Source organism: Candidozyma auris, chromosome 3 (genome assembly GCF_003013715.1).
Source record: "Candidozyma auris chromosome 3, complete sequence".
Lineage (NCBI taxonomy): Eukaryota > Fungi > Ascomycota > Pichiomycetes > Serinales > Metschnikowiaceae > Candidozyma > Candidozyma auris.
In genome coordinates, this window is record NC_072814.1 from 2070989 (window position 1) to 2087170 (window position 16182).

General features: G+C 42.5%; 3 protein-coding genes across 3 annotated transcripts; 1 reads left to right on the forward strand and 2 right to left on the reverse strand. All coding sequences in view use genetic code 12, as the record gives it.

Annotated features, from left to right (window-relative positions):
• Positions 1-217: 217 nt before the first annotated feature.
• TOM1 (E3 ubiquitin-protein ligase TOM1) lies at positions 218-9994 on the forward strand (the record flags this gene model as incomplete). The annotated part of the gene is made up of 1 exon (XM_029032585.2): positions 218-9994. The coding sequence occupies one exon, from the start codon at positions 218-220 to the stop codon at positions 9992-9994; it is 9777 nt and encodes a 3258-aa protein (XP_028892900.2).
• A 62-nt stretch (positions 9995-10056) lies between these two features.
• CJI96_0003580 (uncharacterized protein) lies at positions 10057-10809 on the reverse strand (the record flags this gene model as incomplete). Its single annotated transcript, XM_029032583.1, has 1 exon — positions 10057-10809. The coding sequence occupies one exon, from the start codon at positions 10807-10809 to the stop codon at positions 10057-10059; it is 753 nt and encodes a 250-aa protein (XP_028892898.1).
• Positions 10810-14787: 3978 nt separating this feature from the next.
• On the reverse strand, positions 14788-15738 carry FEN12 (fatty acid elongase ELO3; the record flags this gene model as incomplete). Its single annotated transcript, XM_029032582.2, has 1 exon — positions 14788-15738. The coding sequence occupies one exon, from the start codon at positions 15736-15738 to the stop codon at positions 14788-14790; it is 951 nt and encodes a 316-aa protein (XP_028892897.2).
• Between the last annotated feature and the right edge of the window lie 444 nt (positions 15739-16182).

A 16182-nucleotide genomic window follows, 5' to 3' on the forward strand; every position in this document is an offset into this window, starting at 1 on the left:
GGAAGCATCGAAGCTTTCCCGTTCAACGACGACATTAAGGAATGTGTTGCTTCGTATTCATAAATCAAAGTTTTGGTCCGGTATAATCAAATCGCACTAGGAAACCTCTACCTTTTAGGATCTCCCTTGCGAGCTCTGCATTACCTAAACGTTCTTTCTTTCTCACAAGACAGTGAAAGCTGACATCGACAAATAATTAGCTCAACTTTAGAGAACAATGATTATTTCAAAACAGAATTTAATCAACAAACAAGAGCTAGAACGCCCTTTGATTGCTTTTATCGAGGAAGCTTGCTCAGCTGATGAGGCTAGCTTGACCGAGATGCTCAATGCCAATCTTAAGTGGGATCGTCCTAGAGGTGATTTGCTTACATGGGTGAAGCTTCTCAATCACTTTGACGAGATATTTGAAAAACAGATCAAGAAATATGAATTAGACAAGCCTCATCCTCCCTTAAAAATTATGTCTGATGCTGACTGCAGCCTCGTCACAGCTTGTTTGAACTTCACTGATATTCTTTTGGAGCATTGCATTAATCGAAATATCTATGCTAGTTCCGAAAGAGTATATCAATTAATATCAACGCCCACCATCGATGTCAGATTAGCGGCAATGGAAGTTGCTGTCCGCCTTGGTGAGCGATATGTCGCCTCTACGTACCTCAAAAAGTATTCTGCGTCGAGAGAGGTCAGACAAAGGACGCTTGAATTAGCAAAATTCTATCCTCCACCTGTTCCTACCGGATTTATCCAAAAGCAAGCTGAATCGATAAATCCAAGTGACGAAACGATGCCACGCAGTGAGCATTATAGTCTAATCGACACTCTCGACCTGAAAAAACTATATCCCAAAAACTGGGCCAGTCTCAACTTTCACTACTATGCAACTCCTCAGACTCAGCTAGGCAATCGAGAGAGGGGTAAAAAGGACAAGAAGGGAAGGGCGAAATCAAATCACGACCGAGAGGGTATGATGTCCTTCAATTTGTGTGAGTCTTCTCTTAAAAAGCTCTCATTTGAGCAAGTATACAACAAGGCATCGGAGATCCTCCCTCCATCAACACGGTTCGCATTTTCTCTTGCTGCTCAAACTGCCAAAGCATTCAACTCGCGTTCGTCCGATTGTATCATTCTCAGAGAAAAATTACTCCGCATCAAGTGTGCTGCTGTGTCATTCATCGCATTGATGTGTAACGTCGAGTTTACTTCATCAAACTTATTTGAAGCTGAGCCCTATCTTCTAAACTTCTTGGCTGACTTTTTATCGCCCGAAAATGAATCCAAATTTTCCAATGAAACCTTTTATTCCGTGTTGAAATCCTTGGAAGCAATTGCCCGCAAAAGACAATGGGGCAGCGAACTTGTCCGGAATTTGGGTTGCAATGTTAGTCATGGTTTATTATTTCAACATTTGCGTTTGATGAATACACAGGTGACGAAACAGCTCGATGGATGTTTTGAAAGGGGAAATCTATTAGTATTCACTCTTATCGGACACTTCATTGATAATAAATCTTTGATCCCAAGGCTTGCCTCAGGGGGGATCTTGAGTGAGCTCATGTCCTTCCTCAACGTTCAAACAAGGTTTCGTTGGACTTGCTCTGCAGCTGTGAATACTATTGCTCTGTTTCTCCGTGCCTGTCCGGAGTACATATCTGACTTTATAACCCTCGATGGTTTTAACCTTTTGATTAATACCATCAATTATGAGGTTGATTTCGCAATCGAAAATCCTGATTTTGGCGGAGGGCCACCCAATGATGTAAAGGTTTACTACGAAATCACCCTTAGGCAAGTCAACTTTTTACGAAATATTTTGCGTCTTTGTTCACAGCTTGTGCAAGCCGACGGGAGCGACAGAATGAGAAACTTGTTTGACTCCTCTATCTTGCATACCTTCAAGAGAATAATTGAAAATTCCAGCCTTTTTGGTCCTCCAGTAGTGAGTGCGACCCTCGATGCGGTTCTATACATCATTCATAATGAGCCAACAGCATTTTCAATCCTCAAAGAAGCAGGTGTTATAAACTCAATCATAGCAAACTACGAAAAATTCTTCATGCCTTCAAATGAGCTACAAATGGCTCTTCTTGAGGTTCTTGGAGCAATTGCTTTAAACAAGGATGGTTTGAAACGCATTATAGATTCCTCTGTTTTGGAGACCTACTTTGGCTCATTTTATGATCTTTCAATTGCCAAAGAGCTAGTTCGAGGAGATATGTCAACGAGCATTGGTGTTTCTATGGATGAGCTTGGACGACACTTCACGGATCTAAAACCCATTATTGCCCGGGAGATTAGAAAGCTCATCGAGGAAATGTCGCGTCACGCCAATAAGAACCTAGAGCCAGCGCAATTTTATCCAGCAATAAGCTACGGGGTCTTTTACGAAGCAGGTGAGTCTGAGAAACTTGAGTTACAAGAAGGTGAAAGCGAGATTGAAAGCTGGGAGTCAGCTGAGGGATCAGCTCTAATCGAGAACCTATTCGGTTTCTTGAGCGGGCTTTTGCAAGACAGTACACAATGGGTGAGAGATTTGACTGAAGATTTCGCTTTCAGTCATTGGTCGGAGTATATCACACTTCCTCGTGCGCCCATTGACTACGTCACCTCAAATGCTATGACAAGCTTCATGAATCTTCTCAAGTTTTTGGAGGATGAGAATGAAAACTACGGTCTTTCTGATCTTGTACGGGCTTTGTTCACGAGGCTTTCGTCGAGTCTAGTGCAAGACTTCATAAATTGCGATAGTTCGGAATCATACTTTGCTTGCTCACGGACTAATATTGATAATGCATCCAAGTTGTTACGAGAATTAAATGCCATCAATAATATTCTTCTCATCTTGACGGAAAGCTATCTTCTTCCTAACAATATGGTGAACGAGAAATACCAAGCCTTCATAAAGATTCTCGACGAAATTGGAAATCCCTTGATAAAGTACCTAGTGCAATTGATGGGCAGAAGTGTCATCGAAGAGATTGCTGTTCGTTTGCATCTTCTGGCTGAAGCCATTGAGTATACAGCGCCAGTGCTAGAGTCGTATGAGGATGTTCCCCCTGTTCAGGTTTTTGGACGAAAACCCAAAAATGATTCCGTAAGCAACACTTGGACTGATCCCCGCTTCAAGAATACCTTGCAGGTGCGTTTCCTTGCATATCGGTTTCAGCACAACATAGCATTGATCTTATCGAATATTTCGAGAAGTTGCACGCAGAAACGACAAGATTTCTTTTCCTATGATTGGAGAAGAGCGGCAGTTTCACAAACAAGGTATTTGGCAGTACATTTAGATGCGTTATACAACAGGCATACTGTCTTGGAATGTGAATTTGTGTCAAACTATCAATTGGTCACAACTAACTTGATTAATTTCGTTTCTCATAGCAAAGATAAGGGCAGGGAAGTCTACTCAACTGCTCTTGTTCTGTGCTTCTTTTTCCACACAAACCTCATGAGTAGATTGACACGTCTGGCAATCGAGACATTCAACGACCTATTGAATTGCGATGCAGCAAAGAGGTTGGAGTCAAAAAATTTGAGCTATGTCCACAATTCACAGGTTTCAATCAAAAACCACTTTGTCAACGAGGTGTTATCCATTTTGACGAAAGTCACAGACATGAGATACGTTCCTCGCTTACCATTCACTCATCTCTTCTTTAATAAGAAGTACTGTCCCAATGAAAATGCGATTTCGGAATGCATTGTGTCTCAAGCAACTCTTGAAGGCTTAATATTGGTGCAAAATACAATTGGCACTAAGTCGACCCTTCTCACTAAAGCTAACTACGAAACCTATGATCTCTTTCCTTTAGAGATCAATATGTATCTAGTTGACCTCGTCATTACATGCTGGAAAGTGAAACCAATTGACGAATTCTACACGATTCATGAAGACCGAAGAACACCTGCGTATGCCCAGATTCAATATCTAATGGGAGAGCTTCTGGTAACACAAGAAAAGGCCATTGAACTCTTAAGGTCAATGAAAACGAACGATCAGACTGGTGAGCTAGATGAAAAGAGTGGTCTTACAACAAAGGATCGCGATATCATCGTTTCGTCGGAACAAATGATCAGTATTAGTCCGATCATGACTCTGGTTTCTACCAAGATCAAATCATATCGTGAAACAGAAGGAGAGTTTCTATTCGGCACTCCGCTAGTGAAATTAAATGCTTCCATCTCAGGCATAGATCGTGAAATTGCTCTTCTAATCAATGAGAATTCCCTTGATCTAAATGAGACGATGATTGACTATGTCGAAAACCTAACGAATGTACACTCCAAGTGGTCCTTTGATCATAGAGCAAACACCCTCAGGCTTCTCGGTCATATTTTTTCTTCTGATGTATACTCAAATGACATCGACCCAGATAAATCTCAAATCGCACATATTCGGTTTTTGAATATGTTTGTTATGGATTGTCTGAAGACCCCTTCTATTGCTGAGAGCGCATATTTATGCGAAGCTTTGCAGTTTTTACAACCCGTTCTCAGTAAAACACTGCCTAATTCATTACCAGGACAGTTTCCCTATTTCAAAGATGTGAGTGAAGAGTTGAAAAGATCGCTTCTAGATGTTCTTCTAAGTCTTGATACCGGCCAGAATTTTGAGGCTTCATTGGCACTTTGCAAGGTTTTGTACTTGTTCGCCAAAGACGAGAAGTTTAAGCCCATTGTCGCCTCATCTACGCTTGTGAAAAAGCTTATTCACGACGTCGCATCCACTCCAACCGAGAAGGCGACTATCTCGAAAGAGCTTGCGAAATCAGCAATCCTCTTGTTGCGCGTCTGCTTTGAAGACTTGAGCACTATCGAGAGTGTGTTTTCTTCTGAAATTGTTAAATCAATAAAGAAGCTGCCAAGTGGCAAAAAGGATTTCAAGCGCTTGTTAGACGAAAGCCATGAGCTGGTTTCGAGAAATCCTAGTCTTTTTATTAATACCGCCTCCAAGCTTTTAAGAATCGAAAATTATAACGGGCAATCACATCATAGCGAAAATGTCTTTCTCGTCGATTATGGCCAGCGACCTCCCGAGCATTGCGATGATATTGATATGAATGATTCGGAAAATTACCGATCATCTACAATGGGACTCATGCATTTTCTCTTATCTGAGCTCATGCTGGTTTCCAAAGAGGATTGGTCGTCGAGTACAGCTGATGGTGATGATGATCTTTCGATGGTTGATAAGAAACGAAGTCATATAGACATACTAATGAGGAACACTCTGTTTGCATATTTGTGCTTCCTTCTCCAAGCTATTACTGAATTGTTGGGCTCATATAAACATGCAAAGCTTGAATTCATCACATACTCCAAGAAGGGTAATTCAGAGGAAAAATCAAAGCCACGTTCAACTTCTTTGAACTTTTTCATTCATCAGCTCAACCCAAGCAAGGCATTGGTAAACCTCGAAAGCGAAGAAGTGCAAAGGATTGAGGCAGTATCCTCCTTGTCCAAACTATGTCTCCTTGCTCTAGTATCAAGTCCAATTCTCGAGAATGATTCTTCCCCTGATTTCAAATCGGAAGACGTCGACTTAGCCATCGTGAGACGATTCTTTGTCGATGTCATTTCAAGGGTTCTCAAAGACAGTGTCAACTCGCTGACTTCAGCTTCGTCATCCTACGCGAAATTGTATGATCTATTCGATTTGTGTTCTTGCTTGTTATCAACAAAGTTTCGAGAGATGTGCTTTCCTCTTCTTAGCAAAAACGCAACGAAGATGGATCATTACTTTATTGCATGTGCCTTCATTGAAAGACAACTCCCAAATCAAATTGCAGCAGCTATTGCTGACATCGATCTCAATTATCCTAATGTCACTCGTCTTATTAAGGCAGGCATCAAGCCGTTGACGCATCTTGCTAAGATCAAACTAACTTTTGGCGATTTCTTCGAGTCAAATCAGCCTGAAAGAGAAGAAGAAGAAATTGTTTCGGATGACCTTGTTGATCGCGATGAAACACCTGACTTATTTCGCAATTCAACATTGGGGATGTACGATGCAGATTCAGATTCAGAAGAAGATATTTACGATGATGGTGAACCGCTTGAGGTGGTCATGTCTGCATCAGATATGTCCCAAGAGGATGAAGAATCTGAATCAGATGATATGGATGAGGAGGACATTGAAGATGAAGACATGGAGGGCGAAGATATAGAACGTGGTGAACTTGAAGGGTATGATAGTGGTAATAGTGATGATGACATTGAGATCATCGATGAACTCAATCTAGGATCACACTCCGGAGAATCTGAGGAAGATATCTCCGATGTTTCAGAATTCTATGGATTTGATGAGGACGAATATGATCAAGAGTTCGTCAATGAGGAGGGTGGTGATGAAGAAATTGAGTATGATGACGCAGAGTTGGATGGATGGCTCGATACCTTCGAGAACGATGGAGAAAGCGAAGAAGATGCAAGCGAAATTCCTCGTCTGGGAAGCGTCTTCCCTATTGATAGTACTGACGCATACCCAGCTATAGGCATACACTCCGAGGAAGACGACCACGAGGATTCAGAGGGTGAAAGTGATTTCGAGTCAGATATGGACGAATTTGCAGTTCGTGAACCAAATAGTGCTACCCGAGAGTTTATGACCTCTATTTTTGATGTCTTAAGACCAGCATTGCGTCAGCAAAACGTTCCCCATCTACTTGAGGGTTTAGTAAATGGTCGCTTGCGAAATTCTTTTCATATTACTGGTACTCGTGGAAGTGAAAGTATGTTGCCCGGGTTCGATAGGGCCTTCGAAGTTGTTCTTAATGATAGGCCTCCTTCTGGGCCTAAGAGCTCAATAAACCACGTATTCATCCGCTCAACAATTGAACGCTGGGTTGACGCACATGAAATGTTCTTTTCAGATAGCCAGCAAGAACTCAATGAGCAAGTTCGCCTAGAAATAACCAAGAGAATCAGGGATGAGAGTTATGAAATCCACCTAAAGTTGAATGAAGAGAAGGAAAAAGCGAGAAGAGACCGAGAAGAGAAGACCAAAAAAAAGCGAGAAGAAGCAAGATTGAAGCAGGAAGAGGAGAGAAGACAGCGTGAAATGGAAAGGCAGCATAATCCTCAAGTCGAACGTGAGCCTGTAATGCTTCGAATAGGTGACAGAGAAGTGGATATCAGTGGTACAGACATCGACCCAGAGTTTTTCGAGGCACTTCCTGATGATATGAGAGAGGAAGTCTTCACACAGCACATAAGAGAACGAAGAGCTAATGCAAACAGCTCAGGCACTGAAGTTCGTGAGATTGATCCTGATTTCCTTGAAGCACTACCCGATCAAATCAGGGATGAGATATTGCAGCAAGAGGCAATGGCACGGCGATTTTCCAGTGGTCGCCTTGGGTTCTTGGAGGTGGATGATAATGAAGACAGCGAACTTGAGGATGACGCTGATGATACAGAAATTGACAGAAGTGGGCCACTTGTACTAGACAGTGGCGCCACCATCTATCCGCCCGGACAGCGCCAAGATGCTCAAGATGATTCGAGCGTACCGAAAAGAAGGAAAACATTTTCTGTACCGCTTGTTGATAAAGCGGGCGTTGCTAGCATAATTCGTTTGCTATTTGTTCCCCAAGCATTCCATCAAAGAACTCACATTTACTCAGCTTTGTCTCAGAATTGCAATAATAAGCAGACAAGAGCAGAAGTGATGAGTTTATTGATAGCCATTCTAAATGATGCCTTACACAGTCAGAAGGCTTTAGAAAAGTTGTATTCTCTGATTTGTGGAAGAGCCAAAAATATGAAACCACATGATGTGAATCTGAAGAAATCTCTTCCAATAGGCGCGACGCCTGTCATTGTCGGGATTCAATTGATAGAGGCTGTCTACTTCTTGTTAGAGAAAAATATCCACTCACGTTATTATCTTTTGACCGAGAATGAAAACATTTTCGTGACTAGACGTGCTCAGAAGAAGAAACTCCACAATACTTCGTATGAGAAATATCCCATCAACTTTCTTCTCAAACTTCTCGAAAATCCTTTGTTGAGAGAGCAACATATGTTCATCGATTTATTGGCAAGTGTGCTCCATATTGGAACGAGGCCATTATTGCTTTTAAAAAATAAAGAAAATTCACCATCAATTTCGACGTCATCGATTCCGGAGCTCAATCTACGTTTGATAGTACGCATCTTGTGCTCGAATGAATGTGCTAACTCGACATTTAGGAGAACAATTAGTGCGATGCAAAATCTTTCGGTGATGAAGAATGCTCACAATGTTTTCTCCGACGAGCTTTCTGATGCTGCAATAAAATTGAGCGTTGACATAGTCAAAGACTTGAAGTTTTTATCCACGGAACTTCAAAGTGACCTTCAAAGCAGCACCGACAGTAAAATGCTTAGCAAGTTCACCGCCCCAAGTTCTCATCAAGCCAAGCTCCTTAGAATTCTCACAGCCTTGGACTACATGTACGAAAACAGAACCATCGAAGGAACTAAGGAAGAGGTCGAAAGTTCATCATCAACTGAGCTCACCGGCCTTTATGAGAAGCTCGAACTCGGGAGGTTATGGGATGCTTTGAGCACTTGCTTAACGCTGTTAGAAAAAGCACCTCAGCTTCTCAACATTGCCACTGCCCTTCTCCCATTAATCGAAGCTCTAATGGTTGTTTGCAAGCATAGTAAAGTGAAGGATATTCTTTTGAAGGATGTTATGAAATACGAAGTCAAAAGAATCGACTTCACGAAAGAGCCGATTGAAAGCTTGTTCTTTTCGTTCACCGACGAACATAAGAAAATATTGAACCAAATGGTACGTACCAACCCCAACTTGATGAGTGGTCCGTTTGGTATGTTGGTCAGAAACCCTAGGGTGCTAGAGTTCGATAACAAAAAGAACTATTTTGATAGACAACTTCATGAAAAAGCTGGTGGGGGACAAAAGCTTTCTATCAGCATTAGACGGGATCAAGTATTCTTAGACTCTTACAGAGCCCTTTTCTTCAAATCTGTTGAAGAGTTCCGGAAGGCTAAATTGGAGATTAACTTCAAAGGTGAATCAGGAATTGATGCCGGGGGAGTCACTAGAGAATGGTATCAGGTATTGTCAAGGCAAATGTTCAATCCTGATTACGCCTTATTCAGTGCCATCGCGAGTGATGAGACAACTTTTCATCCTAATCGCACGTCCTACGTGAACCCCGAGCATTTATCATTTTTTAAATTCATTGGAAGAATAATAGGCAAGGCTATCTTTGATGGTAGCTTCCTAGATTGCCATTTCAGCAGGGCAGTTTACAAGAAGATTTTGGACCGTCCAATGTCATTGAAGGACATGGAAACACTCGACTTGGAGTACTTTAAATCATTGATGTGGATGCTCGACAATGATATCACGGATATCATTACTGAGGACTTTTCTGTCGAGTCTGACGATTATGGTGAACATAAAATCATCGACTTAATACCCAATGGAAGGAACGTTCCTGTGACAGAGGAAAATAAGCACGAATATGTGAGGCTAGTCGTTGAGTATAGGTTGCTCAAATCGGTGGAAGAACAAATGAATAATTTTAGCACCGGGTTTCATGAAATTATTCCGAAAGACTTGGTAGCTATATTTGATGAGCAAGAACTTGAACTTCTTATCAGCGGCTTACCCGATATAGACGTCGGTGATTGGCAAGCAAATACATCTTACAACAATTATTCCCCATCCTCGGAGCAGATACAATGGTTCTGGAGAGCAGTGAAATCCTTTGACAATGAGGAAAGAGCCAAATTGCTACAGTTTGCGACAGGTACATCAAAGGTTCCACTAAATGGTTTTAAAGAGTTGAGAGGAGCTAGTGGTACTTGCAAATTTAGCATTCACCGCGACTATGGGTCTACTGATAGACTTCCCTCATCGCACACCTGTTTCAATCAGATTGACTTACCAGCATATGAATCTTACGAAACATTGAGAGGCTCGCTTCTTCTAGCAATCACTGAAGGACACGAAGGCTTTGGAATGGCCTGAGAGTGAATAAAGACTATAAAAATTCACGGATATGTATAAACGATTAGAAGTGTAAGTCATAATTATATATGATGATCTCTCAATGAGCACGTTGTGTCCATCTTCTCGGCAAGTTTTTCCAATCCCTCAGCATTTTTGTTCATGTGCTCAACGAGCTTGAAATTTTCAGAATTGATCTTCTCAACTGCTTCGTTGTACAAGCCACAATGTGTGAGATACTCCTTAGGCTTCATGGAGATACGACCGTGCTTCTTAAAGACATACTTGGTTATAGACAAAGCTGCAAGCTTTCCGTCATCATGAACAATCTTAGACATGACGTAAATCCATTTGTCATCCCAAGCCAAAATGTTGCTGAGAATTGTAAACTTCTCAAAGACTTTAATCTCCTTTCTGAATGTACACAGCACCTCCGCAACAGGAATGTAAGGAGCATTTCCTAGACCTTTACCTTTGAAATCTCCGGTAGTATTGTCAATGTAGTCTAGAAATAATTTTTGAAACATCGTGCAAAGAAACTTTGTCCTAGCAATGTCCAAATCAACGAAGTAGGTAGAATTGGACTTGTGCATAAACATATCAAGTTCCAACGGTGAGCAGTACGTACGGTACGAAACTGCCCTGAAGACATCCATTGGATTCTTACCAGTTATACCAAATGTGTTTTGCCTCGTCTTCCGATACTCATTTCTTTTGAGCACTATAGTTCTTATGGCCGCCAAGTAGAACCTGAGTACGTAAACGAGAGGAAGCGTTTTATATGTGGAAGCGAAGAATAAAGCCACTAGCACTTTACCGGCAGCTTTGAAGCCCATTTGGAAAGAGAAAAAACCAAAAGTATATGAGATGAATGAAAGAGAGAATTACGTTATTACCGTTAAAAACAAGCGAGACTGCACCAATATTGAATCTTCCTCGGTAACAATCGAATGTGAATACGGCGAATTGTCGTATTGTTCTGTAATTTGTCTCCTACTTGCACTTACCATCATATGTCGCGTGTGATAGAGGGCAGATCCGTGAAAATCATTAGGGTGGTCTCTTCGACTTCAGTGCCCCATTTCTCTCTTCATGGTATCGCTCTGGACGCCGGGAGCCTGCTCATTTGTTATTCGCAAAAGAAGCCTCGTCTAAACCTTCTTGGTATGAAGGTTGCTCCTGGACGGCCGTGTAAGCGTAGAAAAAAGCGAAATTTAGATTGGGGAATAGGTAATCAAAGATTTGAAGTGCCGTTGATAATTATATTCATCGTTCTTTCTCATTGGCATGATTTGTTACAAGTATGTTGCCATGCCCCTTGTGAGACGTAGTAGTAGTATTACACTGAGAAGGGCATGCAAAAAATTGCAGAGCATCTTATTTTACCCGATCTACTTCTCCGAGAAAACACGCAATACCAAAGAATGCATATTTATCTCCGGCAACGAGAGAAAATTAAAAAAAAAAAGCGTCGCTCAACACTTTTGTCAAGTGTTGTGCACGGGAAGGCGAATCATCTAAGAAAAAAAAAATTCAAAGCCTCAACATTTCCGACCATGTGGAGTTTCGCTTACCCGGCAAGGGATGGTGCAGCGAGAGTGATCACCAGCCTCCCCTCACCTTCGCACTTCACCGGCTCCTGGTATTTCCGATCCTTTGGGGGGTTTGGAGCACCCAACAGCGCGATCGGCCGGGAAATGCTTTTTTCCGAGGAGTGAAGTGTGAGAACAAGGCTGAGTAAGGTGACTACCCAACTTCATAGCATTCCAACCTGGTTTGGATTCCTCCGTATCTAGAATGCTTTTTACTGCCAGCAGGGCATACATCGAAAGATAGGATAGACGACACATAGTAGCTAGCGTAACTCCAAAGGAAACCGCAAGAAAGTGACTGCTCTCTGGTTCGCTTACAAATAAACCGTTATTCGCAGTTCATCCAAGGATGTACATAAGAACTCTCTTGCACGGATTCATTTGTTGTGACTTTCGCGACAAAGGCCAAAGCTGGTTAACTCATAAAACTATGCTGACGACAAGTTGGGCTTTCTCGTTAGCTCGAAATCAATGACAATTGAGACAAAAGTCTACTCTGCTCAAATCTTCGGTAATGCTACTGCTAGTAATTGTTTTACTTGATGAATTTTGCAACTACTCTTGGTATAATCATGGCCACTACAATCGTGACATGTATAGCTAAGGATACTTGACCAAAAGCCTCCCTTAATTTTTCGGTTAGTGGGTAGCAAATGGACACTCATGTGCATCAATATGATTTTGTATCCAATCGTCAACCGTAGCAAATTGCTTTTTACATAAACGACATGAACCTGACACGTTGTTTCTCTGACTCTTCTTCGTTCCTGATGGATACTGAAAATGTATTGCTTTTAGATGGTTTTTATAGGTATCACACCGAGAAAAAATGCCCAGTGTGTGACAGCAATGATCTTCTTGGGAATTGAGGGATTTATTTTTGAAAGGGCAGCGAAATTGACCTTTGTCGACACCAATTTCTTTCCAGTGACACTTGAAATGACGGAACAAATCGTTTGGCCTAGCGAACCCTCTATGACATAGTTTGCACAAGTGAGGCCTGCTCGTAGGCTTCAAGTGTGTCGACTTATGCGTGGCCAAGTTGGAGAAGTAAAGATGGCACTCTGGACATTGTCTTTTTCTGCGAGGCTTCCACGAGCCGTCCTTTGGAGACTTCGGCAGCAGAGAACTGGAGTTAGCTTCGAGAGTTTCAAGCTCTGATGAATGTTCCGTCTTTTCGTTTGCTGGTTGCACAGGGGTATGTGCCGATACGGGTGCGCCCGAGGCTATAAGTGAACTTGAGTGCTCCAATTCGTTCTCAAATTGAGTTCCTCCCGTGAATGATGCCACCGAAGAAGGCAGACGCGATGGAGCATTCGTCAGGAAGGAATATGCGCTGGATGCTGATTGGGGAATAGGATTGGGATGTTGCAGATCTTGTAGGCGAATTTCCATATGGTTGTATTCGTGATTGTACTTAGAGACCAGGCCTTGGCTCAGAGTGATGCCCAGCGAGGGAATGGCGCCAGGGTTGCCTAAAGTAGATCCCAAGCCCGTGCCATGAGGAATCGTTGCGTAGGAAAGAAGGCCACCAGGGGCGTAAATTAAGGGTCCATAGGAGGGATGAACCGTGGTAAACAGGACATGCTGGTTGCCACCACCAATGTCAGGATTCAGGATGTGTGGATCTTGGTGTCCCGGTAGTGGAAGATCAAGAGAAAGCAGCCGTATAGAGGGAAGTCTGCAAGCGTTACTCATTATATGATAAGTTGCGTATGATTAATCTATGTTGGGGATGCTGGCGATTATATACTGGGCGGGTTCCGCCAGGTCCGAAAAGTGAGCGCGGCGGGCACGGGACGGCTGAGGTAAGTGTAGTTTTCAAGCTGCAGCGGCCCCAATGTGCTGCAGCATCGACCAAGCTATTGTGCCACTGGAGTAAATGCGGAAGTTCGTCTGTTCTTCTCTCGGCCCTTGTGGCAAGATTCAGTAACTCCAATATGATGAAGTCTCGGAACTACCACCACTTTTGCGTCAAGACACTATTATTTCCTTGCTTATAATTGATTTCAGAGGGTGGTAGACAGCGTATTACATAACTTGCCTGGCTAGGCGCGGCAACTTCGGCGCGCATAGCCGGTGACAGGTCGTTGCATGAGTTATTTCCCGGAGAGAAAACCTGCCGATAATGCCGAAGTCCCCATGCCGCTGGAAGTGCCCTTTTGAAATAGACATGATTAGCTTTCTTCGGAATATTCTGTCAGCTTGACTCAGCACTGTTCCGTGCATAGTCGCATGTATATGCATTTCATGCCGCTTGGGTACGCCCAAGTTGAAAACATCATCTCAAGCCATGTACTGCTTGTGCTCGCTCGAGCCGATGTCTTCGACCAAGGATCAAGTTAATCTTGGCTTAGCCAAAACAACAGCCAAAAAATAGGAATAAAATTGAAACTTAAAAAATCCAACGGATTCCTCGCAGTAAGAAAATTGCATTTCGAATGAGGCCTTGCTGTACGATGAACCGATGTCAGGCTCTACAAGGCAGTGCTCTCATAGGGATTTTTCAAGTTGCCTCATTGACGTAATTAAGCTCTGCCCATCACTGATTTGCATTCTGATCGATCGCGTTGATGAACTTGACTGCTGCATTTCTGATCTTTACAAAAGACGATGATGGCAGTGTCGCTTTTCATTCTTTTCTTTGCTAAGTGATCTCACAACTCAAAACGCCTCTGCATAGCCTTAAGAATTGTCCGCGTGTGCCAACCTGAGGTACCCCTATACCTACCGGTTGCCCCGGAGATGTTCCGCCCTACAGCCGTGTCCCATACCGCGCCCTTTTTCCTCCTGCTTCTCACTTCACGAGTGATATTCCTGCTATACGACTGAGGTACGGAAGTTCTTCATGTCCGTTGGCTTCTGGTGTGCAATTGATCGTGGAGCCCGATACCATAACGTATACTATAGCATTACTACGTGATAACGGTGGCTGCAAGAACATCTGTCCAAATGTATGTTCCATTGCAGAATATCATGGCTGTACGTTCCAAATGATGTTGTGAGCAAGTCAAGTTTGAATGCAGTTTAGGTTATCATTCACAGTAGAAACTGAAAAATATTCACCTACGTAAGAGTCATCTCTCGACAATTTCAAGCACTTCGACTAGATACCGTTTGTTGCAAATAAATATGGACATCGGGAACAGGCAAAAAACCCAGTAGAATTTCTAAATGCATGATCTTATTCATACCTAACTAGTGCGATTATATCGAGTCATCTTAAGCTTTTCTTGAGCGGACCTTAGACTTTTCATCCGAAGAAATGCCACTGGAAGTAGCGGAGTCTTGCGAAGCAATGTTATCGTGCTTCTTCACCCTCTTCTGGGTGCTACTTCTGTAAACTTTGATATAAAAGGAAATGAACAAAAGCAAATATGAGGTCAAAATAAAATAACCGTATGCTGCGGCCATTTCGGAGCCGTAACAGTCGCCCATATGAGGTGCCCATGGAAAGTACTTGAAAGCGTAATGAGTGTAAGTAGCAAAGTAAACAAAAATCAAGTCTAGCACAAATTGGATGATCTGGAAACGCGTCACCCATTCCTTCCACCACACTCTTATCCCACGAGCGGTTAAGAAGTAGTACCAGTACATCACGACATGAACAGCTAAGTTCAAAGCAATAGGTACCCATTCGACAGCAGTGGAGCCCCTAAGCTGAGTGTAACACAACAATGCGGTTGCTCCATGATGATAAACATGCAAAAACAACAACTTCTTTTTCTTCAAGACCAAAAAAATGGTATCAATCAACTCCCAGTACTTGGTCAAGTAATTTAAGTAGTACAAAGTGACCAATTTGGGCGCAAAGGCGCCCTCGTCACAAATGGCGTAGAATAAACCATTCTTGTACAATATAGGTAATAACTGTTCAACCATCAACAACAATAGGATCAACGATGCTAGGGTCAATCCTAAGTTGTGCGCCTGAAATAAAACGTTCAACTTCAAGGCTGGAGCGCCCACGGTGTTGGAAAGTGCTCTGCCTCCGAATATGATGACATAATAAACAACTATTATGCCTATAGCATGCCACCCATTAGCCAAAAATGTTTGATTATGAACAAACCTAAACTCTTCAGCAGGATAACCCACAACCTTCTCGAACACCGCATTAAAGATAGGCCATAAGTGGATACCAAATGGTCTATCAATAGATGGGAAACTCATCTGGAAGATCAGTTGCGGTTGTGAGTGTTCGAAAATGACAGACATTGATCAACCTATAGCTTATAAGAAGAGACTCGGGATGCTTGCCTGTTCTGCGTGGTGAAGAGTCGAGCGAAGAAAAGGATGTAGGGGAATTTAAAGAAAGAAAAAAAAAAAAAAAAAATATGAAAATGGTACCGCGATTGCTTCCGAGGCTCAGGAATACCCAGTCACGGGCAACATTCAGAGAGAGGTTCTTAACACTCACATGTCTGCACTTGAATTTCTTCATTTTGTTATTTTCATTTTTGCTGTATACGTGAGTTGAGACACGGAGACAAACAAAACGTGTGACAGTCATGTGGCATTCGTGTGGTACGAGCATTGTATCTATGGGGTATGTCCTGGAGCGCTTTGATTTCACGATAGTCACCTTAATAAAGTTCTTGTCGCGTAAGGCGAAGT